The 17,966-nt window shown below is 46.7% G+C and overlaps 1 protein-coding gene across 2 annotated transcripts in view; it reads left to right on the plus strand.

Moving 5' to 3' along the window:
- PAMR1 (peptidase domain containing associated with muscle regeneration 1) overlaps positions 1-16,088 on the plus strand; it is a 77,550-nt gene extending 61,462 nt beyond the window's left edge. For both annotated transcript variants that reach the window (XM_046643003.1, XM_046643002.1), the window contains exons 7-11: positions 6,516-6,728; positions 8,472-8,538; positions 12,082-12,314; positions 13,291-13,583; positions 14,922-16,088. In XM_046643003.1, the coding sequence (XP_046498959.1) occupies positions 6,516-6,728; positions 8,472-8,538; positions 12,082-12,314; positions 13,291-13,583; positions 14,922-15,458 (1,343 nt within the window). In that variant the 3' untranslated portion in view covers positions 15,459-16,088. The remainder of the gene's footprint in view (positions 1-6,515; positions 6,729-8,471; positions 8,539-12,081; positions 12,315-13,290; positions 13,584-14,921) is intronic.
- Positions 16,089-17,966: the final 1,878 nt, after the last annotated feature.

Raw genomic sequence — 17,966 nt, forward strand, 5'->3', positions numbered from 1 at the left:
TTGAACATGTGTCCTGGTTAAATGGTTATCTCTGTGTCAACAGCTCTGCCTAGTACCCCAGGGGAACACAAATGGGATAAAACCAGAGGCTCAAATTCCAACAAATGCCCAGTAGTTTTTCTTAGCAGAAGCATCTAAATTAGAACCTGGTTCCATTTCACCCAGGTTGGTCCCACCTAAGGATGAAAAGGTTTTCTTTCAGCCAACATAGCAGACTAAGTGTATCAAGCACATTCCATCATTTGTACCTGATGAAATCTTTGTCACAACTCACACCACAGTCAACTGCTGGGGTCAGCTAGTATTTGCTGAGACCCCATACTCCATTCAAATTCATGATTACCTTTATGCCTTGGTTAGGGTCCTGTGTTCTGATGTAATTTTAGAAGCAAAATTAAGAAAGGAAGAGAAGAAAGAGAAGCAAAGTTAAGAAACTTCAGAAGGAAAGTTAAGAAATTGGAAGGAAGTCCCCAAGCCTTTTTTTTTTTTTTTTGATGCTTCTATGAGGCTGAGCAGAGCCTTGAGATGTCTCAAGCACTTTAATACAATAAGCCTTAACTGACATCAATTCTATTTCTGGCTTTAAATACAAGATTTCTGTGCTAAAGATACAGAAAAAGACCTACCGGTACCTTATTCTGCTGGGCACAGAGGAGGCACTCATTAAATGTATGGTACAAGAGAATCAATCGGCACGCACCAGCCTTTCCCTACAGAGAGGGACACTGGCTTCTAAAAGGCAAAGCAGAGATGGATGCGTTGATTCCCGGGGACTTTTCATAGATCTCGTCTCCAAATTTGAACTTATAGGGTCAAGACCAGAGCAAAAGGAAAAGGCAAATATTTGTGAGTGGTTGGTGTATCATGTTGAAATTCTAGATTCATTCATAAAAGGATGTTTTTGGTGAACAAGGGTATACTGGTAGGCAGTGCTGTCACGGAATACGAGGTCTGTTTTCTTGCCACAGCTGGAATCTGGCCCCCCCGAGTTTTGTGAATATCTGGGCAATGGGGAAGTGGGTCCACTCCCTAAATAAGGATGAAGAATATGGACTTGCTTTGTCGTATTCAATATAATTGATCTGACCAGAGGGCACAGAAAACGTGGTATTGCTTGTGTGCACTGAAGAGCCGCTTTTCCTAAAAATGCCTCCACATTATCCTGACATACTCCCTCATATCTCCATCATCATGTCCATTTCTTGTAGACTTTCTGGACCTGGTCATCTCAGCTCCCTTACAGCAAGTATGATCTTAGTGTGCCAATCAGGGGAGAAAAAGATAGAACTTTATTTGCTTTGAGTCAACTTAAATCCAACTCTACTCCCATAAGTCAGGCTCATGAGAAGCTGAGTCTCAGTCATTGGGGCCTCCTCTGTGCACCAGGGTTGTGCAAAGCCCCTGGCTTTACACAGACAGCTCCTAATCATCAGGGAGAATCCTCGGGCGGTGGGTCTGGGTCCACACTGCTGAGCTCGGGGAAGCCCATTGTCTCAGAACATGTGACTCCTTTAGGTGAAACAGCTCTGCTGGCGTGGGCTGGCCTGAGCCTGAGAGTGTCCGAGGAGGCTGCGGGCACTCTGATGAGACCCAGCCCGTCTAGTTGGCCCGCCAATCATCCTCCCCAAGATCTCCCAAGAGTGCTGGAAGGCGCACAGGGCTCGATGACCAGGGCTGAGACAGTCACCTCTCCGGGGTCTTGTCCTCTCCCAGGAGTGCGCCCCGAGGGAGGCATGAGGGTCCTGATGCCCAGGGCTGAGGAAACAGTACAGCTGTCTTAGGTTAGTTTCTCCCCAAGCCAAGCATTTGGGTCCAATTGATTTATTCAAAGAAGTGCTCCCAGGATCAACCAGTAAGGGAGCTGGGGAAGCAAGAGAGGAAAGAGGAAGAAGCCAAGCAAGAGAGATTTCAGCTGAACCCCCAGGCTCAGCCCGATGCCATGGGGTGCTGGGGAGTGTGAGTGACACCTTGAGGAACAGGAGTTGGGCTTTTGTACTTCCACACCCATCAGTCATTGGCTGCAGGCAACCCTGCCTGGGGTGGATTGGAGGGAAAAACTAGGCATTTTTCAGCTCTTCATATGGGCAAGATGGTGCCCATGCCCAAGGGCAGCCCTCGGAAGGTGGCAGGTGCCAGTTCTCAGCAGCAAATCACACATATGGAGGTTGAGCTGGGAAAAGGATGTGAGGGGCCCTGAGTGGGGCACCAATAGCGTTCCCTACCAGAGCCTTCACAAAGCCATTGCGGCGCCTTCTGTAAAGTGTTGTCACAACCACTTCACACTGTTGCCCCGAGCAAAAGGAAGACAGGGGGAGAGAAGGCATTTCGTTAAATGTTTATCTGAAACAATTTCCCCGAGCAGTGCACCCGCTGTTGTTTTTGTCCACGAGATAGCATGAAAGAGCACGCTGAACTCCATGTGTTTGTGTCCCCAGGCTGAGTCCCCAGAGCAGCAGGGCACTGTGCTATTTGTTATTAATCATGGAATATTTTACTTAGCAAAGCAGGAGCTTGATGCTCCTGCAGGCCAGACATGCAGATGTGTTAAGTTCTCGTTTGGCTTTGTGTGGAAACATCCATCCCACTGAGGAGAAACGAAACCCAAAGTCCTCAGAAAATCAAACAGAAGAGAATCACCAGTCTGTTCAATATGGAGACACAAAGCTTTCTAAAAAGAGAACGCCTAGGGGAACGAAAAGAGGCAGTTTTGAAATCTAACCCTGGGAAGATGCTCTGATGAGATGCAGATGGTCTATGAGCCCAACAGGTAGATGTCTAAACCGGGAGAGAAGTCACAGGTGGGGGGTGTCTTAGGATTCGCTTCAAAAGCATCCTAGGAGAGTGTACAGCTTCGGAAAGCACAGGAAAGAAATGAAAAGGAAGAGAGAACAATGCCCAGTGGATGTTTGATGTAGGAATACAATTTTAAGGCTTCATTGTGCAGGATTAAAAGATGAATGTACAAAGAAGATGGTTGGTACCCAGAATTCTGAATCAACACCCTGGATTCAGGTCTGGAAGCCCATCGAGTGTAGACATTACCAAGAGGCCAGCAAATAGAGTGGAATGTTGCTTTATACTCAAATAGGCCTGGTAATGGCCTTTACATTTCTCTGTGGGTTGTTCTTTAGGCGTATGAATTTGGAGAATTGGTTTTTAAAGACAGTCGGGTGCTTTGTAAATAAAGGCAAACAAGGAAAAAAGAGATTTATGTTATTTAAATTACTCCTCAAACCAGCTCAGCCAGAAAAGTGTTGTTATCCCATTTTACAGATGAGAAAATCAAAGCTTGGAGAGATTAAGTGATTTTCCCCGGCCTTAGTTCATTAAGTAGTAGAATGAATAAATTTCACCTTTTATCCTTTCCACCTGCCAGCAAGTATTGGTTGAACACCTGCTGTGTGCTTATTCTGGACACTGGGGAACTAAATGATTATTTGAACATATATCTATGTGATCCTGGAGGCTATTATTTCTCTATCAGAGTCTAGGGACTAAACTCATTTAAATCTGAGTTCGTGGAAAGTTGGATTACTCTATGATTATGCAATCATAATCTGATGTCTTTCATCAGTTTTGGAAATTTTTCAGCTATTATCTCTCTACATTTTGTTTTTGCTCCATCCTCTCTCTCTTCTCCTTCTGGGATGTCAATTACATGTATCCCCAAAATCCTTTATATTTTCCTGTACCCTTTTCACCTTTTTGTGTCTTGGGCTTCATTCTGAATTTTTTCTAAGTTATCTTTCAGTTTATTAATACTCTTCAACTGTGTCTGATTTGCTGTTAAACTCATCTGCTGAGTTTTAAATTTCTGTCATTGTAACTTTTCAGGTTTAGATTTCTCCTTTGGTTATTTTTTAAGATTTCCAGTTTTCTACTGAAGTTCTCAATTTTGTCTTTTATTTCCTTGAACACATTCAGGATAGTTATTTTTAAGTAGTGTCAGACAACGACATTATCTGAATCCTTTATAAATCTGCTTCTACTGTCTGTATTTCTCTTGTATTTTAGCCAAATAGTCTTGCCTTCCTTTGGACCCTAATGTGGAAGCATCTGTCAGCTCTATCCTGGTGACATTTCATGAGCAGTAACTTAAAACCAAATAGCAGTTCTCCATTCTAAGATCTCCTCAAATTGAAGGTGCACCATTGATTTAATTATAGCTTTTCCGGGGGTTGGGAGTAAAGAAATACTACGTGAAAAGTACATGTGACATGATTTCAGACATATCACATAAAAGAGTCCGCACCTAAGAATTACAGAACTATGGCAGAATTCCTCAGCCTGGGGCTGACTTGTTTGTATTTTCTGAGTCAGTTTCTCTTAAGTCTTCTTTGAAAGTCTCCTCAGTGAGAGAGACACAGAACCTGAGTTGTCCTGGAGGTTTGTAACCTCCAAGGGCTCAAGAACTCTCCAAAGACTCTGCTAGTTAAACCCACATTAAATGTAATGGAAATAGGACGCGTGAGATCCTGCACAAAGGAAGTCATGGGGTGGAGCCCAGGGGAGAAAATCCCAACTTTGTCTCAGGCTTACGGGAGAAATGATTTCTTCTCCTCTGCTGAGGCTGATGTGGATAGAGTAGAGTTGGTCTTCTTTCAGTATTCCAGGATCGGTCTTAAGCAACAGCTCATCTTTCTCGGCCGTGCGATCTAGCAGGCAAAACTCAAAATGAATGAGGAGCTACACCAGCCTTAAACAAGTCTTAGCGCTTCCATAGGCTAACAGGCCACAGACTCAATTCCCTTCTGGGGCCAGGCAGGTGGTGGGGGCTGTGGCCAGGTGAAGAACGTGGCCCCCATCTAAGCAGAGAGCCACTTCTCAACACAGTTGATTGTTGTCCTGTGGGAATACCGGCCCAGGGTTTCCAGATCTGAATTTTGTCAGATGCCAGTAATACAGATTTTTATGAGTACACTTCTGATTTTTACGTTGGCAACTGATTTCATTTTCTAAAACTTGGCAGGTACAACACACCACGCTTTTGAGATGATTGCAGTCTGTGGCCCCCTGTCGTTTGCTTCTGCATGTTCAAAATCGAATGAGTCTGTACTGTAAGAGGGTAGCCCCCTCACTGAGGCCACATGGAATGCCTCTCTGCCTTTCCCCCTCACATCCTAGAGGCATTCCTGGAAATACGAGCGCTGGGGCTTTCTGAATCCACCAGAAGCTTCAAAAAGTGCATTGTCTTCCCTCTGTCATCTCAGTATTTTTAAATGGCTCACTCAGTGAGGTCCCTTTTTGGCACTTAAAATGAGGTTTTGGAATCACTCACCAGGGACATTGCTCATATCACAAAGCCCAGAAGCACACAGTATCATTGAGATCATCTGCCACCTGGTCTGTGGGCAATCTTAGACTAGACAAACCAGTAACTAGGCTAATATTAGCATCCTTGCCAAATTGCACATAGGAAAATTATTGATTTTTAGTTCTCAAATATTTTAGAGGTGTAATCTGACTGGAGGTTCTTTTCTTGCCTGGAGGTGAGCAAGTAAAGTGCTTAAAAGGTAATCAGGACAGTTATGGGAAGCACAGCGTGTCAAATGCAAAATTGCGTTTCCTGGGGACTGTTTTATAGGGATGAGGCTGTGTCTTAGAAGAAATGGTTAAAAAGAGACTAGGAAGACTGATAGAGTGATCGGTATCCAAACTCAGGAATTAAAGGTTGAATTCTTCAGGGGACTTACTCTGTGTCCTTAGGCAAGTAATATTGAGTATTGTGCCATAATCCATTTGAGAAAAATATGTTATCTACTTGACCGAATATTTCCAGGGTATATCTAATATCCTGCTGAGTGCTCAGAACAGCTAGCGGTGCTGTTTCTGCTTTAGGTAATTCTCCAACGTGAGTCGGAGAATAGAAATACCCTTATGATGAACATTGGTAGGTGTTTAGATGGAAAGTTAGGATTGGAGATCAAGGGAAATTGGTTGTATCTCTGAATTATATTGTCTTCTAGTATTTTTTAGCTGTAACTTTCAACACGCTGATCGTCCTGAAGATGAAATATAAAATCTAATTCATTTCATACATGCACTCTTGCTTCTAGTCAGGTCCACTTTCTGGGTACAACACAAATGGCAAATTGTCTAGTTTAATTGCCCAAGCTTTAGGGAACGAAGGAGATAATACAACACTGAAAAGAAATAACCCTTGTGTACTGATGATAAAACCTAGGTGAAATGTTTATCTTGTCCAGGCCTGTCCAGCTCCCACTGGCTGAGAAAGAAACGAACATGATCACAGGAGAGCCAGTTGTGATGTCAAGTTTATATATAGAATTATATATAGAATGAATACTTCTCAATTTAAGAATAAATCGTTAAAACAAGGGGAAGACATGTCTAATACATGCATTTTCTGTTAGGAGTTTTCTCTCGGTAATTCCTCTGAGTATCATTGTTATCAGGCTGCATTTTTAATTCAATGAAACATGAAAAGATTCTATTCTAAATTGGAATGCTTCAGACTTTTACTGGTTCTCCTTTTCTTTTCTTTTCTCTTTTAGTACTTCAAGAAGGGAACTGCACAGACCCTGGGGGCCCAGTCAACGGGTACAGGAAAATAACAGGAGGCCCTGGGCTGATCAATGAGCGCTATGCAAAAATTGGCACTGTTGTGTCCTTCTTTTGTAACAACTCATATGTTCTCAGTGGCAATGAGAAGAGAACTTGCCAGCAGAATGGAGAGTGGTCAGGGAAACAGCCCATTTGCATAAAAGGTAACTTGCAAATATTCCTGAAATCTGTAGAAATGGATGGAGTTGTTGGACTTTTTTGGGAGCTCTCATACATGTTTTTGGGCCCCTGGAAAAATCTCTCTCTCTCTCTTAAGTTCTCATTGGAATCATATATTACTCTTGGGTTGGAAACCATCCATAAGAACGTTTGCTTCTTTTTTGGACCTGCTTATCCTGATCACAACATCTTGACGTGGTTAAGAGGAGTGATGTCGTTATCAGAGCAGCTTAGGAAAAATGGCAGGGCTGAGTTTTATATGTGTAAACCCAAGGACAGAATTGACGCAATTAATACGCATTTATATAGCTTCATTTAGCTACTCTATATGCAATGTTAAGTTAGGGCAGGAAATAAAAGAACAAAACAGACACATCATCCCAGCCAGCCTATGTAGGGGGAGGTTTGTGTTGTTAAGATGTTTATAAACATCTTTCAAAGACAGTAAGCCATTGAACATTCAAGGCAGAGTTACAGGAACAGACGAGTAGTGTACGTTCAAGAAAGGAGTGATCAGTATCGCCCGTAATAGGGGCAATTGCATGAAGCAAGTAGGGTTGGAGCCAGTAGGAGAGGCCGGGAAGGATTTGTAGAGACGAAGAGGAGTTGGGATGATATTCCAGTCGGAAGACAAAGGAGAAGAAAAGAGGTATAGTCAGAAGTCAGAGAATCACGTAAACTCGAAGTGAGGCAATCTGGGGAACTGGGAGGTAACTTTAGAAAGATGGTTTGAGACCAGGAGAAAAAGGCGTGTTGTAGAGAGAAGTTTGGACCTTCCGCCTTGGCGGCGGGGCTGTGTAGTTTCTCACTAGTTGCTCCAGGTCAACAGTCTCTCTGTTTGAGGTCACAATTATCTGGCTGTTTCCTGGGAAGAAAAGCATATCCTTGGCCTAGATTATCTAGATAATTGCCTCAATCCTCCACTTTCCCTCCTGGGTGTTTGTCAACAACCCAAATCATGGGAAAAGGAATGAAAGAGAATGGTTTATGAAAGGAATGAATCACTTTAGACTTTAGCCAGAAGCGACCTTCATCCCCACCAGCACAGACTCTGATTCTTGGCTTCATTAAGTATGGAAACGGTGTTGCCTATGTCCTTGGAGATTTTTGTCAACTCTTCTCTTACAAATTAATACAACCAATGTTCCCTAGGTTGCTAATTAGATGAATGTTGGCTGCTTGATTGGGAAAGTGCGATGGGGAGGGTTCCTTTTCACTTGTGAAGAAAGAAGGACTTGAGCAAGATCAAACTGGGCTTTGAGTTGCCATCAAGTGATCGTTCGGGGCCTTTGTTGCAGAGAGGACATGGTGCAATCCAAGACCTAGGACGGTTGACACTGCTGTCTGGTTTCAGATGAGAACCTCGTAACTCCCTATGTTGGGCTATATTTTAGAACCTTCACTTTGACTCATTTTGATCAAGTTCACTCATATTTATGTGAATAGATAATCCCAGTCTATTAACTGCCGTTGTTCCAAATCACCCAGGTGGAGCGGCTTTTCAGAGGTGTTTGTTCTCCTTGGGCTCTTCAGCGGGTGCTGTCAATTTAGGCGAGAGGCAGCATGCTTTTTTGCTGAGGGAGCTGTCCAAGCTCGGCTGACATTTCTCACCTGAGAGAGCCTGGCGAATGTACACCTGGTATCCAGAAAGGGTGGTCAGGTATGAATCTGAACGGAAGGATGCGAAGACGGAATAAGATTATGCAGCATCGTCTCTTTTCTTCTAGCCTGTCGAGAACCAAAGGTCTCGGACCTGGTGAGACGGCGAGTTCTTCCGATGCAGGTGCAGTCCAGGTGAGGCTGAAACGCCTGAACTCTGCTTTAAAGGCAAACGCTCCCCTCCTACCCCCTTTCTCTCCTTGTGTTTGGCCAAAGGCAGCCTGGGGTTTCTTCAGGACACTGTGCTGCTGGCCAGGAAAGAACAGGGCTAGTGAGGTGGAGCCTTATTAGCCAGCTGCCTGTAGCCAAGAGGTAGCAACTCTTGGAAGAAGTGCAGATGTCACTGGATCGTGGGAAAGTAGGTGTTTGGCAGAAAGCAAGACTTTATGATGATGTCTGAGGAACTGGATTTTAATACTTGAATCTTCCTGAAATCACTACCTATTTATTATGGCAGGCTCTAGGGAGGTGGCATTCCTACCCAAAGCAGCCAGCGATGGCTCAGGAAGGTGTTCGTGGTAGCACCCAACAAGAGGAGGCAGGCTGGTGGGGCCCAGGAACTAGAGATAAATGACCAGTGCTGGTGAAGGATGTGAGCCCTCCGGGACACCCAGCCTTTCTCCTAGAAACACATAGATGGGGACCACCTGGTGGGGAGAGAAGAGGCCCATTTCTCCTTTTCCTCCTCCTATTTTGTAGGAATAGTGTTCTCATCTCATCTCCTACCGTTCTCTTCCTCACTCTCCACTCCACCTACACGGACCACCTGGCTTTTCCTCTCTCCCTTCAAGCACGATTCTGCTTCACTGTAAGGAACCTGCTTCCCCTGGATTTCAATAAGGCTCAATACTTCGCTTCCTTCAGTTCTCTGCTCAGTTTTTACCTGGCAGAGAGACCTTCCCTGACTGTCCTTTTGAAAATACCACTCCTCCTCCCCCTCCCCTGACCACTCAGCTGACTTCTGTCCCCAGTTCTCTTTGGCCTTTGCAGGGATCTCCAGGTTTCACCTTAGCATCCCTTTCCACCTGTGGCCTTACGTATGTTTTTCTTGTTTATTTGTTCGATTTCTATCTCCTCCCTGCACACCAAAAAGACCCCATGAAACCTGAAAGTTACAAGTGCAAGAGCACTTCTGTTCTGTCCTAGCTGGAGTTCTAGTGCCTAGAGCGGGGTCTGCCACAGAGCGGCGCCTGAAAAAACGCAGTGAGCAGGTGGGCTGCGTTGCCAAACAAGACCTCAAGACCTGGTGTTGCCTCTTTAGTGCTGGGTGTTCTGGGGCAAGTTCCTGAAGTGCTGAGGTTTTGGTTTCCTCTTTTGAGAAATAAGGATGATCATAATGGCCTCTGTCTCTCGGGATCAGTGTGAGGAGGATTCAGTGCGGCGCTAACAGCTAGCGTTTATCGTGTGCTGTGTGCCAGTTGCACTTCTGACTGCTTTCCATGTATTAGCTCATTTAATCCCCACTACAATGTCTGAGGTGGGTATTATTAGTGTTTTGTTGTGAGTGCCGTCGAGTGGATTCTGACTCTTAGCCACCCTGTGTGCAGCAGAGCAGAACCCTGCTCAGACTTTCTGCGCCCTGCTCTCACCTTCAGCGCTCTATCAGACAAGGCTCCGCGGCTCTTCACAGGGTTTTCATGGCCAGTTTTTTCGGAAGTGAGTGGGCAGGTGCTCCTTCCTAGTCTGTTGATTTGGAAGCTCTTCTGAAACCTGTCCACCATGGGGGACCCTGCTGGTATGTGAAATCCCAGTGTCACAGCTTTCAGCATCACAGCAACACGCAGCCACCACAGTATGACACCTGACAGACCTGTGGTGTGGGTCCCTGACCGGGAAACGAACCCAGGCGGCTGTGGTGAGAGCACTGAATCTTAACCATGAGATCGTCAATTATTATTATAACCATTTATAGGTTTTATTACTGTTTTTATTACAGATGGCTAAACTGAGGCTCAGAGAAGTCAAGTAACTTGCCCAAGGTCACATTGCTAGAAGAAGTGGCAAAGCCAGGATGCAAATCCAGGGTCTTCAGGGTCTGAAATTTTCAAGGTCTGCCCCCTTATGCACTGAGCTTTAGCTAAGCCTTACGTAAAGACCTTAGCAGAACACCTTGCACGCATAAACACCCGTCAGTAGCTATTGTTTTGAGAGATAGTAACAATGCGTCTTAGTGACTAGAATTGACCTGAACCAAGTAACCTGAAACGTTTTCAAATCCAGCTATTCGGCAATCTCTCACCTGCCTCTGGCTATCCCATTTCTCTCTTTCCCTCTCCAGGCAGGGCGTGTCCCGGGGGCAGGGGCAGTGGGATCTACCTTCTGCCCCTTTTCTGGTCTCCATGCTTTACTTGGGCTGGACTCTTCACTGAGCAGGGCAGGCCTGTGCTTCCCAAGGAGACGTCTGGGAGGCGAGGCCCTGAGCTGCTAAAAAAGATCACCAGGCTGGGCATTTTTAAAGCAAGTGTCAGGGGAGCTTAGGTGCCAGGTGTCTCATGTAGATGAGAAAGCAAGCCTAAAACTTGGTTTTAAGGATCTTTCTGGAAGACAGGCTGCTGGAATAGAGCTGTGTCTATCTCCAGCAGCCAGGCTCACCCAGGAATGCCCAAAGGCAGTGTCGGCCTTCAACACACAAAAGATGAGCTTGTTTACAAGTTCAGAAGCTCCCGGAACTGCAGACCTGGTTCTAAACACGAGCTAATGATTTGTTGAGTGAAATCAGCGTGGATGGAATGTTTGCTCTGAGCAAGGCTCTGTGCAGACACATGAAATAGATTTTTTAAGATGATGTTAAATTGGCATGGTGGAGACCCCAGCGGGGAGTTGTGACTGCTAAGCCCTGCTTGGATACCATCCTGGCTTCCTGTGTGCCCTGTGCACTCCCTCTTCCCTCTCTGGGCTTCCTTTCTCCACAATAAACAGGGATGAAAACGTTCATTCCTAAAGGAATCCTAACTTTTCAGTTAGCGGTCGTTATGCACGGATGGAAAATGAGCACCAGCAGTCCAGTGTGCGCACATCTCCTCCAAGAATCCTGGAGGGTCTCTGGGGTTTCAGCTTCAGGGCTCAGTTAAGAGGCCTTTCCCGTTTGCACACAGTGCTCCACATTTCTCCCGATCAATGTGCCTGAAAGAAGGCTCTGTTCTCTGAGGTGTACTAATTACATCCGCTAACTGCTGAATCAAGCTGCTGTATCAACACAGTTTAGTTCGAGTCAATTCCTAATATTGCCCCATTATGATAATGGTTGGAGAAAAAAATACACCTGGATTTCTCTCATTCAAATTAGCTTCCTTTCCTGTTTAATTTCACAATTAATTTTGTGTGTGTGCATGTAGAATCTTTGGATAGCAGCTATTATGCCAGATATTATCCTCTTTGGCTAAAATCCCAGGCAGTTGGAGGCATGCCAGAAATGGAAATGGAGGAACACAATGAAGGTTGAAGTGTGCAGAGGATTTGCTCAGTGGTAGGGGGGAGGTGTGTATGTGTGTGACACACAGAGAGAGAGAGAGGGGGAGGGAATGGGGGCTGGAGAAAGGGAGAGAGAGAAACAGAATGAGAGAGCTATGTTTTTGTTCTGTAACCAATGTCTCCCTGGGGACTGGCGTGGATGCTGAAGGGGCCACAGTGACTTTTTTCTCTCCCTCTCCCTCTCTGGCCCCGTGTGCCCTGGTGCAGGGAGACACCGTTACACCAGCTGTATTCGTCAGCCTTCAGCAAGCAGAAACTGCAGGCTGCCCCCACGAAGAAGCCAGCCCTTCCCTTTGGAGACCTGCCCGCTGGGTACCAACATCTGCACACCCAGCTCCAGTACGAGTGCATCTCGCCCTTCTACCGCCGCCTGGGCAGCAGCCGGAGGACGTGTCTGAGGACCGGGAAGTGGAGTGGGCGTGCCCCGTCCTGCATCCCTAGTGAGTAAAGGCTTGTCCTAGGGCTGGAGCGCCTTACATCTTCCCTGGCTGCTTATGAAAAGCCATTAACCTTGTTGAAGACTTTGGGAAACGCTCCTTGTCCAAACGAATGGTCTTCCAGTACTTTCCCTCGCTTGGTGATGTCTGAAATTCCCCAGTTAGATCTTCCTTCCTTTGGCTTAAACTTAGTACCCAGGAGAAATTAACTCATTAAATCTTAGATGAATTTTTTGGGAAGGGGGCATCCTTTTTGTGGATAATCCTATCATATTTACTTGGAGAAAAGAGAGAGAGCAGTCATTAAACACAAAGTGGGCAAGGAGGTAAAGGTTCAGAGGGCTTCTGCTTATGTGATCTTGCTTACCCTGCCCAAGGCCCAGTTTTCATGCTCACCATCCAGTGGGATTAAATAGGTAATTGTTATTAAGTAGGTATGAGGTATTGATTACCCATAAGATTATGATGATGATTACTGAGATCATATGTGGAAGTATCCGGAATAGGGTCTTGCACATACTGAGATATGTTGCCCATCCTTTTTGTCAAATGATATCAGTTATGGCTTGATTCTCTGTGGTCATGTTTATAATAATAGTCGTGACCGTCTAAGTCTACCTGTTAAATATATCTTCTCATCCAGTCTCCTCAAGAACCCTATGAGATAATTGTGATTGCTGTACCCATTTTGCAGGCAAGAAGACTGAGATTCTAAGAGATGAGGTAGCTTGCCCAAAGTCCTATTGATAGGAAGTGCCTGGGATTGGAAGCCTCCAATCTTAGCCCTAGACTTTATAGTCAACCATGTCACAGTGGTTGATTAATCTTTAAAAGAAAAGAAAAACAGGCTAGATGCTTACTGGTCATCACCCATGGGGCCCACCCTTCCAGATTTGTGCTTTCTTGCTTGAGTCACACATCTTCTCCTTTGGATGGGAAGGTCTGAGTTGATCTTACTGACCTGGTGCTTTCTTCGTAGTCTGCGGGAAAACTGAGAACATCACTGCTCCAAAGACCCAGGGGCTGCACTGGCCGTGGCAGGCGGCCATCTACAGGAGGGCCAGCGGGGTACACGGTGGCAGCCTGCAGAAGGATGCATGGTTCCTGGTCTGCAGCGGTGCCCTGGTGAACGAACGCACTGTGGTGGTGGCTGCCCACTGTGTAACTGATCTGGGGAAGGTCACCGTGATCAAGACAGCAGACCTCAAAGTCGTCCTGGGGAAATTCTACCGGGATGATGACCGAGATGAGAAGACCATCCAGAGCTTGCGGGTGAGAGAGGCTGCAACCTGGAAAGTGGGTGCCTGGCTCAGCAGACTCCCAGCACCAGGGGGGCGGTGGCTGTGTCAGTCCTGTGACGTTGGCACTTTAGGACACAGCTCAGAGCCTGGCATGTAGCAGGCGCCCAGTATTTCATATTGACAGATACCCCAAAGACTATGGAGTCTTTTTTCCCCTTTAATATTTTTTTAAAAGATAGTAACAAATATCATCATTTCGGTCATCAAAAGTTCATTACCTGTTATGTTTAGGGCATTGTACTATTTGGGCTTTGAGGACATAGAGAGGTTTTTTCCAAGGTACTCCTAATCAGTTTATAATATTCTTCTCTGTTTCCCTGTCTGTCTCCCTCCCTCTCTTCCATCCACCCATCCATCTATCCTTCCATCCATCTGTCCATTCTATGATCCATCGATTTGATCCATCCATCCAACCGTCCATGCACCCACCCATCCATCCATCCATCCATCCACCCACCCATCCACTCATCCACTCATCCATCTGTTGTTGAATGGCATACTCCCACAGTATGCCATTCACTGGGAATATATACAGAACTGAGTAAGGCATGGTTTTTCCCCTGCAGAGTCCAAGCCTAGTGGAAGAGACAGACCAGTATATTGCGATTAATTTGACACAAGGGAAACCCTGAGGAGATGTGTCCAAATGTAGTTGCAATAATAGAAACTGTACATAAAGATGTCACCATGTATCATGGACGTAAGCTCCTCGAGGCCTCCATCAAAGAGAATGGTCAGCAAGGATAGGGACAATCAGGGAAGAGTTTGTGGAAGAGTCTTGTGGAACATTCTGGGTGTAGTTCTATCTTCCTGGCTTGAAGGTAAATGAAATGTTTACAGTGAACCAGAGGTCGCAAACCGGTAGCCTGTAGAGGTTTGTGTTTTGATGGTGCCAACATTTATTTTTTAATCAGTTACTTACCAACATTTAAAAATCAGGAGGTTTCCGATAAAGATCTGGAGTGTGTTCTCTGACAAAGTTGGAATGCTGGCCCCGTTTCTGCGTGGCAGTGGTCAGCTGGAGCAAAGTGGCTGCTGCTCACTTTAGATGGGATGTGCACGCTCATTCTCTGCAGCCTTATCTGTCCGCTCCACATATTTAACACTGCCTGCCAGGCTCAATAGACATTTTAGTTTGCAACCCTGGAAAGAGAGCAATTGCTTTGTATGATCTCTTAAGTAAAGTATCTTCAAATGATTGCAACTGTCTCCTTGACATTTTTCCCGATGATTTAGCCCTGGGGCTTGCCTGTTCTTGTTCACCAAGGAGTTGGCTCTCACCATCGCTGTCTCTTCCTTGCATTTCTAGATTTCTGCAATCATTCTCCATCCCAACTACGACCCTATCCTGCTGGACGCTGACATCGCCGTCCTGAAGCTCCTGGACAAGGCTCGCATCAGCACTCGCGTCCAGCCCATCTGCCTCGCGGCCCCTCGGGACCTCAGCACCTCCTTCCAGGAGTCCCGCATCACTGTGGCCGGCTGGAACGTCCTGGCAGATGTGAGGAGCCCTGGCTTCAAGAACGACACGCTGCGCTCGGGGGTGGTCAGGGTGGTGGACTCGCTGCTGTGTGAGGAGCAGCATGAAGAGCGTGGCATCCCGGTGAGTGTCACAGACAACATGTTCTGTGCCAGCCGGGACCCCACCGCTCCTTCCAACATCTGCACGGCAGAGACGGGGGGCATCTCAGCTGTGTCCTTCCCGGGACGGGCGTCTCCTGAGCCACGCTGGCATCTGGTGGGGCTGGTTAGCTGGAGCTATGACAAAACATGCAGTCACAGCCTCTACACGGCCTTCACCAAAGTGCTGCCTTTTAAAGACTGGATCGAGAGAAACATGAAATGAGCCTCAGGCCCACTGAGAAGTACCCAGCCGCACCTGTGTGGCACGAGGCACGGTGGACCTGAAGGGTGATCCTGTCCATGAACTTGGCTGGGCCAAGGTTGTGATTTCAGGGACTAAGCTCAGTGGAGGACGAATGGAGCTCACTCCTTGGTGGGCCACTGCCCCCCTGACTGCTCGGACCATTTGGAAGACACCAGAGCTGTTAGCAAGAACTGACTTTCTTCAAAAAAGACAATAATGAATAGCAAGGAAAATGTTCCCATTCAACCAACCTGGTGGCCTCCCCCACCCCTTCAGTGACGGGAATGTCATGGTCAGCTCTGATCGAGAGAGGGTGGACCAGGACATCTGGGCCTCGTGAGCTCTCTTCCAAGGCTCCAGCCAGACCCAGTTCCAAGGAGCTGCCTGCAGGCCAGCCCAGGGCAGTGGAGCTTGGGTGTGGCATCGGCTTTTGTGTACATTGTCACACCACGTGGTCCTTTTCCTTCCCAATTCCCTGTACACATTTTAATAAATCGAGGATTGGCTTCTCTCCTACAGAACAAAGGTGCTACGGCTCTGATTCCTGCACGCTGCTTCTCTGAGCTACGTGTGTCAGGGCCAATGACTTGGTGACAGCCCCTTAAAATAGATCCTAAAGTTACGGTTCCCAAGTAATGCATATGGCAAAGCCATGCTGTCTTTCCAGTGCTTGGAGTTTGCTGGGTCATAGGCTGGAGGATGAGGGACATGGTGCCATCAGATAAGGCACAGAGGACAATACCAGGGGTTAGATGATTTCTGGGGTCCCCTCTGGTTCTCTTGTTTTAGATCTAACACAAAACCCTGCTTTGAATCTCCATCAATCTTTTGACATATTTTCATAGCATATGAATTGGAATCACTTATTTACTTATACTAGATTGAAATATGGCAAGAAACTGTAGGTTCAGTGTTTTCTATAATTTATGTGATTTGCCTTTCAAGCCCCACCCCCAGCTCCCACTGGATAGTGGAGGAAATGATGAATTGAATCCAATCCAATCCTTGGAGCCATCTTTTCAGTAACTGTCTCTTTTTGGGGGGACTCACTCCTTTATCCTTTCTCCAGTTTCCTCCTCTCCAAGATGGTACCGTGGAAGCTTGTGCAACTTCAACCACTGGGGCCCAGTAGGACTCTGAGTTCCTGCTGGTTCTTGGGTGTGTGTGGTGGGCGTTCTGCTGACATTGACATTGGGTGCTGGGGTCTGTGACTACTGTAACTTGTGCTGTGTTCTCTCTGCTTCCCTGGGTCCTCCCCGCCGATGTGGCCCCTCCTCAGCTCTGGCTGGCACGGTGCTCCTGAGATGTGGGGGTGACTTCTCTTTGACCCTGGTTTGGGTCACTCAGCCTCATTGCCACAGTGGTGTCCTTCTCTGGCAGCTACCCAGCCAGACTCTCAGTGACCTCCCATCCACCCCCGGGGTCTTGTGGAAACTTCTCCATCTTTTCTGTATCTCAAGAGGGCTGAGAGCCCAGGGTTGGTACAGGGCACCCTGGGAGACATTCGTTCCCTATAGACTGAAACAGGAACTTTACTCTTCCTCAGGCTGTCAGAGAACTTTGACCTCAAAGACTTTAGCCCCAAGACAGGAGGTCAGGACACATTTGTCTCCCAACCTGTCTCGCCATCTCTGTGTCTTTACACAATTCCCTGAGCCAGAAGAGAATTTCTGGTACTTTTTCTTTTCATCAGGCTTTCTTGGAGCTTTCTATGACTCACATCCTGCTCCTTTCGGCCACCCCCCGCATCCCCATGGTTTAATCTAAGAGCAAGGTAGTGGTTATCAACTTCTGAGTTACACCCAACGCTTACTGGGTTAAAACAAAACATGCGCATTCCCTCCCGGTTTCAGTGGGTCAGGAACCGGGGAGCTAAAGCTGACGTGAGGTCGCTGTCGTCTGAGACCCCCACTGGGGCTGGAGCACTGGATTTGACAACGATGATCAGGTCGCTCAAAAGTTTTTCTTTCTTTTTTTAAGCCTAGAAAGCTTGGAGCTTGAAAGGTGTAGTAGAAGTCTGATCAAAGAGATCTGAATTCAAATCCTGTCTTTCAACTTCTTTCCTAAGTGATCTTGGGCGAGTCAGCTGCCCTTTCTACCTCAGTTCCATCAGCTGCTAGGTTGATATAATGAAGCCTGTCTTTTGTGGGAGCTGCGACAGTTCAGCGAGATAGTGTGTGAAGCAGTGATGATAGTGCTCGGCATATAGTTGGGGGCTGCGGGACCTGGAGGGGCAGGGCTGTCCGGTGGGCACGGGTCCACACAGCCTCCGCACCTGCCTCTGTGGGCGCATCTCACACGGGGGCCCACGCTCACATTCTCCATTCTCTAGCTCTGGCCTGGCCCCTCACCTGAGCCATGATGTTCACTGCTTTCTTGACATTCTCTTTACTGCTTAGTGTCATTTTTCATCCTTGCCTCGCCGTTCAGATTTGGTTCACATTTATGTCATCCCAGCCAAGACTCTGATCCCCTCAGAAGCTGAGT

This window comes from Equus quagga, chromosome 17 (assembly GCF_021613505.1).
Source record: "Equus quagga isolate Etosha38 chromosome 17, UCLA_HA_Equagga_1.0, whole genome shotgun sequence".
In the NCBI taxonomy this organism is placed as follows: Eukaryota; Metazoa; Chordata; class Mammalia; order Perissodactyla; family Equidae; genus Equus; species Equus quagga.